Here is a 12,691-nt window from a genome sequence, read left to right on the forward strand (position 1 = left end):
GGGACAGAGTGTACTCTCAGCAAGCCTGCTGATGATGCAAAATTGGGAGGAGTGACCAACATGCCAGAAGGCTGCACTGCCATCCAGTGAGACCTGGACAGGGTGGAGAATTACATGAAGAGGAACCAAATGAAATTCAACAAGGGCAAATGTAGGATCCTACACCTAGGGAGGAATAAACCCATGCACCAGTACAGGTTAGGGTTGACTTGCTGGGAGTCAGCTCTTCAGAGAAGGACGTGGGAGTCCTCGTGGACAAGCTCTCTGTGAGCCATCAGTGTGTCCTTGTGGCCAGGAGGTTCAGAGGTAGCCTGGAGTGCAAATAGAAAAGCTTGGCCAGCACGTTGAGTGAGGCTCTTCTCCTCAGTTCTGCCCTGGTGAGGCAGCAGAGGTCTACAAAGATGTTGAGGGGACTGAAGCATCTCTGTTATGAGGAAAAGCTGAGAGAGCTGGGTCTGTTTAGCCTGGAGTAGACTGAAAGGGTATCTCATCAACACTTATTTAAAGGGCGGGTGTTAAAAGAAGGGGGCCACATTCTTTTCAGTGGTGCCTAGTAGACAAGGGGCAATAAGCACAAACTGGAACACGGGAAATTCCTTCTGAACATGAGGAAAATCTTCTTCACTGTGAGGGTGACAGAGCACTGGCACAGGCTGCCCAGAGAGGTTGTGGAGTCTCCTCTAGAGGTATTTAAAACCCACTTGGACGCAACCCTATGCAACCTGCTCTGGGTGATCCTGCTTTGCCAGGGGAATTTGGTCTAGGTGATCTCCAGAGGTCCCCTTCCAACCCTTACTGTTCTGTGAATGATCTTAGCCAGTAAGATGCGATGTATTTTGGATTTAAAACCGTAGATCATTCCTCTGCTAATTAATGCTTTTTCTCAACTGAATTTCCGAGCTGCAGCACAGTGTGACACTTGCACAACCCTGCGGCTTTCAAGTTGGGGCTGGTTCCTGTCGGGTCAAGGTGGTATGTGTGGCAGGCTGCAACCTCTGGCTATCACCGTGGCACCCTGTCGGCTATCGAGTGCTGAACAGCACCATGTGCTGGATAGTGGTATTTGTTCAGTGCGGCTGGGGATACTCATAGCGTCGTTACCTTCTTTTGAGTAAATATTGACTGTGTTTATATTCATAAGACACGTGCAGGCTGGCTGATTTACAGCTAACAATGTACTGGTGGCAGCCTGGAGCTCAGCACAACCTGCGCGAGCTGCTTGAGAAGCCAGACGGACGTTACCAGTGTTGTTCCCCATCAGCTCCCACCCCACTGCAAAGCATTACGTAGGCTGACGGAAGCTACAATAAACTTTTTTGGAAGGTGACCTTTCCCTCCCAACTGCCAGTGAGATAGCCAATAACAAGCTAGAAGGATTGCTCTTTAATGGGCATCTTCAGGTCCCTGTGCACGATAAGGTGGTCTTCTTAGATGTACCATAAATGCCAATGCAGCATGTCAACAGACATACAAAAACGAAACGCTGTGTGCAGTCTTTGCCTTTGAAACACTTTAATACTAGTTGTTTTCCTTTTACAAGTTAGATATAGGCCGTAATATACTAGCTCGTCTCTGCACTAACATTCCTTAGAGATGCTTTTGAAGTTCAGTAAGTTTGGATGAAGAGTGTGAGATGCATTTATGGAAGCAGAGCAGGAGTCCTTTCCTGCTGTTCAACGTAGTTGTTGGTCTGTGATGTTAGAGGCTGAAACACAAAATTGTTTTTCTCCATCTTAGACTTGCCCTAGACTACAGCTGAAACACTAAGTACGAGGAAGCTGTAATCCTTCTACCAGGAGGGCATCTTTATTAGTAATTTATGCTAATAAATAGTACTGTTTCTCACTAGTGTTTTTGGTGTAACCTTGTCTCATCGTGCCATCTCTGGGTCAGGCTTCTTCAGACTGGCACCGCTGCAGTTCTTAAGCAAGACCTTGTCTGTGCTTGCTCTGAGCAGATAATACAACAACAAAGTAATAAAATAAAACAGAGCCTGCTTGCTTCTGCAAAGTGAATTGTTCAGCGAGTTTTGCTTTGGATGCTGTTGGCAGTGCTGGAGGCAGGCTGGAATTTGTGTCTGCGCACCAGGGGAAATTTTGGCCTCTCAGTTGCTGTCAGCATGACTTCCCTGTCACTGGGAGCCACAGGGAGCCCAGATATTTTCCACCATGCTGCAGTGCCTGTGCATAAGCCAGGGCTAAGTGGCAGGACAGCGTGGTGAGGCAAAGTGATGGTGAAAAAGCCTACAGCCTTCTTGTGGTCTCTGTTATTGCTGCCTACTCTGAGACCGAAATGAGGTGATCTGCCCACATGAGGCAAGTGAAGAAACACAGCTCAATAGAGAAAGCGAAGAAGGGGTGAAGGGATGGGGAAGAAATTGAAATGGAGAAACGATACAAGCCTGCCTGACAGGCAGAGCAGGGTGTTGGGTTCATTGCTCTGGCCTGTTAAATGCAATGCAAAATACTGTTTTCCCATAACTGAAGAAAATGTGTCTGTCATTTTCTTGTGTGCACAAAGGAAAGTTAACATTAAATGTGCATGAAAGCTGCAACCCCGTGTCTGCATTTGGTTGGGAAAAAGTAGCCTGGTTTTTCTTGTTGCTGATTTCACTTGGCTGTAAATCGCTGTGGGATCACTTGATGGGCAGGCTAATGTGTACTGCTTGATTTTAACATAGTGCTGCTTGTTACCAGCATGCTGGCCAGGGAAGGCATCCAAGCATGCGGTAAGCACTTCAGCCATCCGTCCTTGGGGATCCACAGGGTCAGCCAGCTGCCATCCCACTCAGCAGACTTCTGGGCTGCTTGATCCTCAACTTGGTTTTGGGTTGCAGTGGGTCCCTGTAGCCTGGTTAGGCCCCTTCTTTGTATGTAGCAATCTCTACCCATCACCAGAATTTAGGTTGGTAATGTGGCATCCCCCACGCGCCCCAGACTCAGAAACCCTGGGGACAGACAGTGGTCTCTTGAAACCGTGCATGCTGCTCTGCCATACCGCAGGATGACTCCTCTTTCCTTTTCCTATTTTTATGCATTGGAGTGTGTGGTTTGTGCCTGTGACCTGAAGTAGCCCCAGGGTCACTTGGGGCAGAGCCCCCATGGGCTTTTGGGGAGCTGAGCAGGAGTCTACTTGGTTCCTCTGACAAGGTGGAAGTGATGGAGAGGCTAATGCAGATCATCTATTTTGGGTCTGCTGCATACTACACCACTAAAAATTAAATCAATGTTAAAGCAGCTAGTAATAGAGTTTTCATTGTCTCTACCATACCTAATTTAGGTTCAGCATTACAAGGTCTGTGGGTTTTCTCCTCTCTCTGAAGGTTTGATCCCAAACCTGTTAGAATCAATGAAAGGAAGATACCTTGTGTGGTTGCTTAGGGAATTCTTGTCTTACGGTGTTTTCCAGCAGAAATCTTAAAGTGAGATTTTGGTACTCTACCTTTCTGTCTCTTCCCATCACCTGAGAACGAAATAATGTTTTTCCCAAATACGTCTCAGAGACATATTCTTTGTTATGTTTGCTGTAAAGGAAAGGAAACCATTTAAATTTCTTTTAGGGTTGACATATGTTTCCAAAACATGGATGAAAATTACAATAATTTTTCCAATAACTCTGGTGGATTTAGGCTAGCTCAGAAGTTTTTTCTTTTCTGACCCTGGCCCTGGGAATAAGATTTAAGTAAATGGGTCTTGGAATTGAGTGCTAATACATACAAATCAAGAGCTAGGTCCCTTTATTTACTTCAGTGCAAAAAGAATTGCCTAGGAGGTGGTAGGAAACCAAAGATGACTATAAACCTCAGTAAATTATTTTATTTCTTTAAAAAAAAAAAAAGGACATTTAACCCCCACCTCCCACCCCCTGTTTTTTTTTGTTGGTTGTTGTTTTGGGTATTTTGATTACTTGATGAAAAACGCCATGACCCATTTGTGGTGTGGCTGACCTCCACCATAAAATGGTGGTGTCATTTTTATGGTCACCCAGTTGCGTTTTGTTATTATTTTTTCTGAATGCCAAGAACACATTTGCTTGTGTTCGCCCTGTATTTTGTTCTTTACGTCGTCTGCTTCAAAGTGACAGATTTGGTTTATGTTGGCAGAGTAGCTTTACAAAACTCTAAATGGTACTGCTGTGATTCTGTTTGCAACAGTATGTTATTTGCTCTCCTGGCATTTCCTTCATTTAATTCTTCTTTACTTAAAAACAAACAAACCTTAAACCCATTTACTTCCTTCCAGGAGTGTTTCTAAATTACCTCCTTCGTTATTTGCATTTATCCATTTTTTTGTAGTTGAGGTCAGCATTTCCTACATTTGCGGGTGGATTTTTAGGCTTGCTTTTCTTCTCCCTGAGGGCTTTTATGGGAGAGAGTTTGTAAGTGAAAATCCCATTTTTGTTTGTGCATTGTGCTGAGAACTGGCAAATTTGAGAGTTACAAAGTCAGAGATAGCCGAGCCCTCCCTTATGGCCCCCTTTCCCAGTGGGGCTCAGGGTGCTGCCTAGGGAGCCTTTCGGATGCTCTTCAACCACTCTTGTGTTGGAGGAAGTCTTGTGGAGTTGGGTCCCCACCTTATTTTGCAGAGCTTTCTGCCATGGAGAGGATGCATGGCAGGTGTTGCCATATGTGCTGTACCTTGTCTCTGCTCGTCCCCTATACACAACCATGGGGGGAAAACTAGAGGCCCCCTCAAACCTTTCCTGAAACCTTGTCTCAAGCAGCATCCAGGTGCTGGTGAAGAGGTGCTTTGATGAAGAGCTGACGTTTCACTGTTACCATTTCAGCACCTCCAGATCGGCAAAAGCTCGCTCCTCGTGAGCTGCAAATCAAAGATGACTCACTCCCAGTGCAGACTGCACAGCCTGCTTGCAATTCTCCCGGACACCCCCCTCAACCCCCCACCCCCCATGCCTTGCACCAATCCGTTGCGTGTAATCACGGTTCTGCGAGGCTGCCTTGTGCAGATGAATTTGCCACTGGTGTAGCTCTGAACAGGCGTGGATCTGGTTACAATATGAGGACCTTATTTTATTTGTAGTTGATGTTTTCAAATAAATATCAATCAGTTTTCAACATACAGCAATTTTGAATTTACTGCAGGAATACAGTATCACTCAAACTGAGATAATATAACCACTGAAGCTTGTAAACTGTGTTGTTAATTAGACCATGTGTTTTTGATGGACTTTTTAAAGCTATTAAAATTTACATGTTGGGGATTGAAATAATTAGTTCTCTTTCACATGTTTGACAGAATTGTGAATGGCATTTTAAATTTCTTTCTTACGGTTGAGCTGCTTTGAAATGTACCAAGAAGGAGAATTTGTATATTCTTCAGTGATGTGGGTGCCTTGCACTGTGGAAAAGACATACCTTTCTTTTTCAGTTTGTCTTCTTTTTTTTTTTTTTTTTAAATCAAAAAGTTTCTGTGACTGTGAGGAAAGTAGCTGGCATGTAAATTCAAGAGCATGCTGTGCTGATGAACGAAAGGAAAACAGTTCTCCATTTAGCCTGGTTGTAAAATAGCTCTTTTGGGGAGCAGGAGTGTAATTCCTGGCAAGTAACAGCATAAATAAAATCCTCCCCTTACCTGGTACTCTTGCAGTTCAACACAGAATGTGACTCTCTGTCAGAGTTATTTCAAGCCCTGCATGTGTTTAAAAAGCAAAGAAATAAGATAAAAGGAAAAAAACCCTGTGCTTAATAATTTAGAAAACAATAATTTTATTCTGTTTCTGATCTTCATTTATAGCACCAGCAGCAAGTGGTGCAGGCTGTGGAGCGTGCCAAGCAAGTGACCATGGCAGAACTGAACGCAATCATTGGGGTATGTGGTCTTTCTGTTTTAGCTCTAATACTAAAAGCTACAAATAGCTTTGTCTTTCTCTTTCATATGAACTCATTTCCATCGGGTGGGCAAAAAGTTGTGGGCAGTTAAGTTCAGTAGCTTGATCTTCGTAATAGCAGGTTACTACCTGAAAACTTTTGCTTGTGCTGTGCTGAGAAGACTAATGGAGTAACTAGAGTCTGTGGTGTATCCCTTCCCCGTGCTAGGTCAGTACCTGTTTTTTTGGCGTCCTTTGCATATGTCTGCTCCTGCAGCCGCTGTAACAGGTAGCCTTTGTATGACACCCTGTGCTTCAGGAGGGTTTTACCCATTCCTGCTCCTGACACCTTTTTGGTGGCTCAAGACTATGAAGATTCACCAGGCTTTTTATTTTTACATTAAAAAAGTAGAGGTTATTTAAAAAAAAAAAAAAAATACACAACCAACCAACCAAAATCACTGGCAAAATGGCTTATCACCAATGTGCTCATTGGCACCTTGCTTCTAGTCATCTGAAAATACCTTTGTGGGGAGCCCATCTTGTAAAAGCTTTACTGCCAGCAGTACTAACCTGGTATAACAGTCCTCTGAGTATTTTATGGGCGTGAGCAGCCACAGTGTTTACATTTTACAACTGGAGAGGAAAGGCATAACAATGAAAGTTGTGGCAGTTCACAGTACATAAAATAAAGGTGAGAAGTCATAGTTTAGTAGCACGTTATTCACATGTATAATTATGCAGCTGGTGCAAGCAGTTGTTTAAGTTATTCTAATGAAGACACTACAACTGTACTTCCCATCTTCTGTGCCCTCCCAAATGCTTTTTCTTTTGTGTATAGATTATACATAAAAGTCTTTTCCTTTTTTTTATTCAGTGTATCAAACACACTTTGAAATGCTAATTATTCCATTTACTTTCATTAAAATTCAAATTGCTGAGTGAAGATGTGGATAAGGGTCGCCAAATAATCAATCTGAAGTGAAGATATTGCTTCAATTATGCCTCTGTCTTTTAACAAGGAAATCAGGACTCTCTGATCATTGCTGACGGTAGTGTAGAGCAGCCCTCTGATTGTAGCTTGTTTTTAATAGGCTGTTCCTAACTCTATTTTGTATCCCTCTGACCACAAGAAAACACTGGTAGTCAATTAGAAGATATAAATGGAAAAGAGTAACCTTTATTTCCTCTGAAGTGCCCGTTAGGAAGAAGGAGGTGAATCGGAGCGAGTCATGTAGAATCATGAATAACATTTGTTGTATGTCTTTTACGCTCCAGTGGGGAGAGTGGGAGATGAATAATTTCCCAATTAGTTTTCATTACCTAACCGAAAATATTGCCTTCTATTAACATTCTTTGCATAAAGTAAGTAGCTAAAGGTTGGCTTCTTTGTAAAAGAAGTTTTTATATGTGCGTGCTGCATGTGCGTACCGTAAGAGTGTGCCTGTATGTGCCCATACTGTTTTATGTGTAGGTGCACATGCATGCTTACAAGTATTTCACAGCCCACTTACGTGTATTTTTGCCATTCCCCTTTGTATGAATGAAGGAGACCGCAAAAAACAATTTGCTTTCTAGTAAAGAATAAGTTGATTGATGTACAACATGTGATGTTATAAATACTGGCTATTGCACTCGTTATTTAAGTTTATCCTGCTTTCATGAACCAGCAAACCACACAGAATATATATAAACAGACTAGACACTTGTCTGGGAGCCTGGCAGTAACTTCTGTTGGTCTTCCCTCAGTAGACAGAAGTAGATTTTCTGTTTTGTTTGTTCCTGTCTGAATTTTATCTTTTTAAGTCAGTTGAAACTCCATTGCCTCAAACTTTCGTCGTATCTGAATTTCGGTTTTGTACATTAAAATGGGACAGCTCTCATCTCCCTCACAAGACTGACTTTTACCTTGCTTCACTGCCTTTTTTCACTCTGTTTTGTGCTGACTTAGGAAATGTGCTGTGGGCCCTCTCGTTAGTTTTAGAGAAGTAGGAGCAATACAGACTGAAAATTTTTTGTTCATCGTGTTTAGAAAGAAGTAATCTAATCCAATCTTTAAGAGATTAGTTTAAAAAATGGAATAAATAGGATAGCAAGTTACCAAAAAAGCTCACCTCTTAGTTGCATGAATACCCATGTTATGTCTGCACTTCAAGAGATTTAGTCTGACAATGTAATATGGGACTAAAAAAGGCATACTTTGCAAAGTGAACACGATTAAAAATAAAACAAATAATTTAATGAGAAATCATGGCTTTTCATACCTCTTGAGTTGTCTTGCATTATTTTGCTATGTGGTAAGTCTGGCAGAGTTTGTGTTCTTGTAATTCAGTGATACTTTAAAAGCTTCTGACATTCCTTTGCTTTTTACAATTTTAAAAATGTATCTTAGTTACCCATTGAGCTGTGTATCAGATGAAGACAAAAGCAGTATGAGAGTTTTTGAAATGCAATTGTAACTTAAGTTCTCTGTGCTTTGTGGGGCGGCCCTCTTCGGTCCCCCTCCCTTGTGCTAAACCCCTTAGGTTCGGAGGGAGAAACCCAGGGTTTGAGTTTCAAATAGATTTTACGACAGTGGAGGGTGGCACAAGGAAAAAATTGAATGTGCACAAATCATGTCTCTCTTTGTGTTTCACATGTATATATTTTTGTATGAGTGTGCTCCAATTTAATGGAATCTGATGAAGCACCTTTTAACTTTGCAATATTATTCTATCTTCATTGGTAAATGAACCAAATCACTGATCCGTGCAGTTTAAATGCAAAATACTGAAGTGAGCCTGGAACCCAGAGAGACTGCTTGTTCTCCTGACAATAAACTAGTTGTGTTTAATGGAATGAAACACAGTTATAATGACTTCTTTCACAGGTCATGTTCAGTTTAAAACTGTTGACGGGCTGAAATAAGTTAAATATCATCTATCTTCTTCTGGAGAAAAGCAGGGAGAAAAAAAATAGACAAGAAACCTGGGTATCGTAGGCATGTTGCACGATAAGTCTGCTGGCACCCAGGCTCTGCATCTGGTGTGTGCCGTGGATGGTGTGGTACCCTGTGCTTGGTCAGAGCAATCTGTAGTGCATGTCCAGGGCTCTTTTCCAGGTTGGGTGTTTCAGGATGAGCAGTGTGGTGTATCCAGTTGAAGTTGTCATGTGTCATAGCTGCTGTGCTTTTAAATTATAATCTGCAAGATCACACTGTTGGAACAACACGCAAATTGTAGCCTTAAATCAGTAATATGATCTAATTAGGAATGATGTTTTCATTTCCTGTGTTATTAAATTGAGTTGTCTAACTCTTAAAATGTTTGGGGTTTTTTTGTTGTTGTTTTCTGGTTGGGGTTGATGGGGTTTTTTGGGGGGGGGTTGTTTGGGTTTTTTAATTTTTTTTTAATCCATTATGCTATATAATCAGAACATGCTGTGTGAATGTGGTTACGCTTTAATAAGGGAACCAGGGAATTAACTTGTAACTTTATAAGAATTTTATCTGAGTCTGGGGTTTTTTTTCCTCTGTTTCAACTGCTGTTGGGTAGTAAGGCAGAAATGGAGGCTAACGCTTATGTGCCTGTTTATCACATGGAGAGAGATAAATGTACCAAAAAGTTAAGAACAGGTATGTGATGGTGTTCAAAGAAAATGCAGTTTAGCACAAGAAATGCTGAACCTCAATTTTTAGCAGTGACATTTTAATGATAGGAAGTCTGCAAAATTATTTGCCATCAATTGTGAAGGCAATAACAAGCCTTGGTGGTTTTTCACACCCTCTGTGTTAAGTGCTTTCAGAATGACAGCGTAAACTGTGTTGGAGAACTCCAAGGAAGTAAAACTGATTAAAATGTTCATGCTTGAATGGTGCTGATGGAATAGTTCATTTGGACTTTCTCTACCTCCCGCAGCTCAAGCTGAAATATTAAAATTCAGTGGATTTAAATCTCTCTCCCCTCAGCTCAGGAAAAAAACATTACATTTTAATAGGTTTTAAACTCATAATTCATTGGTTTGGAGCAGCACTATTAAATCTATTTAAATATTACTTGTATTACTAAGGAAATTATTTAAATTATTTTTCCTTTACCATTCTATACATCTGAGTGAAAAAAAGAGTGGCTGTGGTTTAATTTTTAAGCATTTTGTTTTATTATGTCACTTCTATTATCTTCTTCAAAAATAAGCAAATGGCAGTTACTGGAAGAAAGGAGTCCTTCTTCTGTATTGTCACACACAACCATCAAGCTATAAAGTTCCTTCCTTAACACACTGCTTGTCACAATTTCTACCCTGTGTTTAAGGCTGAGGTGCTTGTTTGACCCATCTCGAAAGGTGTGTAATTTTTGGTTGCTTTCAAGCAAGTAGTCCATTTTACAGCTGTGGGGAACAACGCCTGTTTAAAAAATAACAGTATGCCATCACAGGCACGGAAACCTTTGAAAGCAGCGCGGTGCGGGTAAGTGCACACCAGCTGTAATGAAAACTTGGCATCAGCGGACGCGATCATGGCTGTGGCGCTGATGGTCCGGGGCTCCTGCCGCCAAATCCTGAAGCATTTTTTTTGTGTTGGCAACTAACGTACAGGGGCATCCCCCACTCCTCACCAAGGGTGGGTTCCTTCTGCCTCTTGAGTGTGCTTGTGCTCTGGGGAAGAGCGAGGGGATTTTTGGTTGAAGCAGTGTGGCTGAGAGGGGGAACGTTTTGGTTCCAGTTCATGTGGCAAAGCCGTTCCTGCCAAGTGCTTGTGGACAGAAATGGCAGCTTCAGGGATGATTGGGAAGGGTGGTAGAATGACCAAGTGTGTCATAGCATGGGGACAAAAGTCGCTTGTCTCTTCTGTATTGCTTGTTCAAAGGTGTATTAAGTGATTTAGAAATTCTTCTAGTGATGAGAAATTTTTTGTAATATCCAACCTAAACTTCCCCTGACATAAACGGTCTGAAATTGTGTCAGGGGAACTTCAGGTTGGATATTAGGAAAAAATTCCTTACTGAAAAGGTTGTCAGATACTGGAACAGACTGTCCAGGTAGGTGGTTGAATCACCAGCCCTGGAGATGTTTAAAAGAAGAGTAGATGTTCTACTTGTTGACATGGTCTAGTGTTAGACCTAGTAGGGCTGGATAGGTGGTTGGACTTGATGGTCTTAAATGTCTTTTCCAACCAAAACCATTGTATGATTCTAAGTGGTGGTTGGAGCTGAAATTCTGTAAAACAAGGTGGAAACCCACTGTGTGTTGTATATGGGTTACTACAGTGGGAAGGTGTTAGAGGAGCTTACAATGGGCATGTGTGTGGAATCGTTTATTTGAGTACCCTAAAGAAATGTTGAAGTTCATTCCTCCCCAGCTAATTAAACTTGTTTGTATGTTGAGGATTTGTGATGATATGGTCCTGCGAATTTTTTCATGAAATGGAATTGTAGATATAGAAGACTTTGGGGTGAGTACTTCTTTACTTTTGAATTTTTCATCTGAAGTCTGGCTTGGTTAAAGGCGCCTTGTGTTTGAGGGACAAAGAGGTGTTTTCTACAGATTTTTCTTTTTCCCCTTATTCCCAGGCGCCAGTTTCAGAGACTGCCTTGCAGGTGAAGCCTAATTTACATGAATCTCTTCCATATGCAGCATTATCCTGAGTTAAAGGAGGTACAGGGTCTTTTTAGGGATTTTTGAGGGAATTAATTAGAATGTAAATAATTCCAGGTTCCATACTTCCTGAAAAAAAAAAACCCAAACTCTTCCCAAGGGTGGATTTTATATAGTGTTGCTACATTTGGAACGGGCTACCACTGTTTTCCTCTTTTCCTCCTATTTTCAGTAGCTGTGATAACTACTGAATTTATATTGGTCTACCACTATATGAGCAGTCAGTAGTGTTGCAATGTGAAGTGTGGACCACTTACTACATCTCACTGCCAATATGCTGATGCCAGAGGCCCTGCTCGTTATGCTTAAGTAAGTGCATATGACATGAGTGTTACGCCTCACATACTGCATCTGATCGGGCAGGAGAGCTGACTTCTGCCTCCATGTTTCTCAAGGTTTTCCAGACCTTGGCAGCAAAGCTATGTGATCAACGTGTCCTTTTTGTGAATTAGGATTAATCAGTGCACATATGAGGAGTCCTACAGAGAATTTTGTTTATATTCTACAGCATGAACATATGCAATGTTTCATTTATGACTTATTTTTTTATGCTGTCACTTCACACACAGTGGAAAGGAAAAAACAGTGTTGCCAAGGTGGTCTGTGCTCTAGTGTATGGAGCAACCAAATACAGATTTGCTATAGGCTGTCAGACAATTATGTGCTACATACTACCTTCAGTGATACCCTTGTACCGGTGCTTTGGAAAAGAATAAAAAGTGTATAAAGGATGTGCTTGGTTTTGGAGTATTGGGCAAGCAGGGGGTTCCCAAAAAATCCTTAATTGCAAAATTGGCAATGTTTATATACTCAATGGAGATGCAGCCCGTTTAAATATGTATCATTTCTGTACAGTATAGGTTAAAGACAGTTATTACTGTGTCATGGTTTCCTGCCACAGAGTTCTGATATTGCCCCTAAACAGGGGTACATCTTTGTCATCTCGACTTCTTCCCAACCCTGTGGACGGTTACCTACAGCTGTGAGTGAGGCCCAGGACTCTATAGAGTGGATCAGCTTAACACTTGCTTTTCTTCGGGTATGTGTGTAGTACTTTTGCTGCTTTCAGTCTTAAATGTAGGCTAAAGTGAGGGCTTTAGCATTCAACTGCCATGCTCACTGAAGTACTCTACAAAGAAAGTATTTCCAGATGTTAAATTTTATCTGCGAAGAAGGAATTTAAGGTGTCTTAAATTTTTAAGTTGTCTGGTATTTCAGAATGTTTGACTTCCGT

At 41.6% G+C, this 12,691-nt stretch overlaps 1 protein-coding gene across 10 annotated transcripts in view; it reads left to right on the plus strand.

Annotated features, from left to right (window-relative positions):
- Positions 1 to 12,691, plus strand: part of LOC311203862 (transducin-like enhancer protein 4) — a gene marked incomplete at its 3' end in the record, with an annotated part of 98,647 nt that overhangs the window by 36,052 nt on the left and 49,904 nt on the right. For 6 of the 10 annotated variants that reach the window (XM_084278633.1, XM_084278636.1, XM_084278635.1 and 3 more), the window contains one exon: positions 5,754 to 5,828. The exons of the other annotated variants lie outside the window; for them this stretch is intronic. In XM_084278633.1, coding sequence (XP_084134759.1) covers positions 5,754 to 5,828 — 75 coding nt within the window. The remainder of the gene's footprint in view (positions 1 to 5,753; positions 5,829 to 12,691) is intronic. 10 annotated transcript variants of the gene reach the window in all.

The sequence above is a fragment of the Gallinula chloropus genome (genome assembly GCF_964237585.1).
Source record: "Gallinula chloropus genome assembly, chromosome: Z".
In the NCBI taxonomy this organism is placed as follows: Eukaryota; Metazoa; Chordata; class Aves; order Gruiformes; family Rallidae; genus Gallinula; species Gallinula chloropus.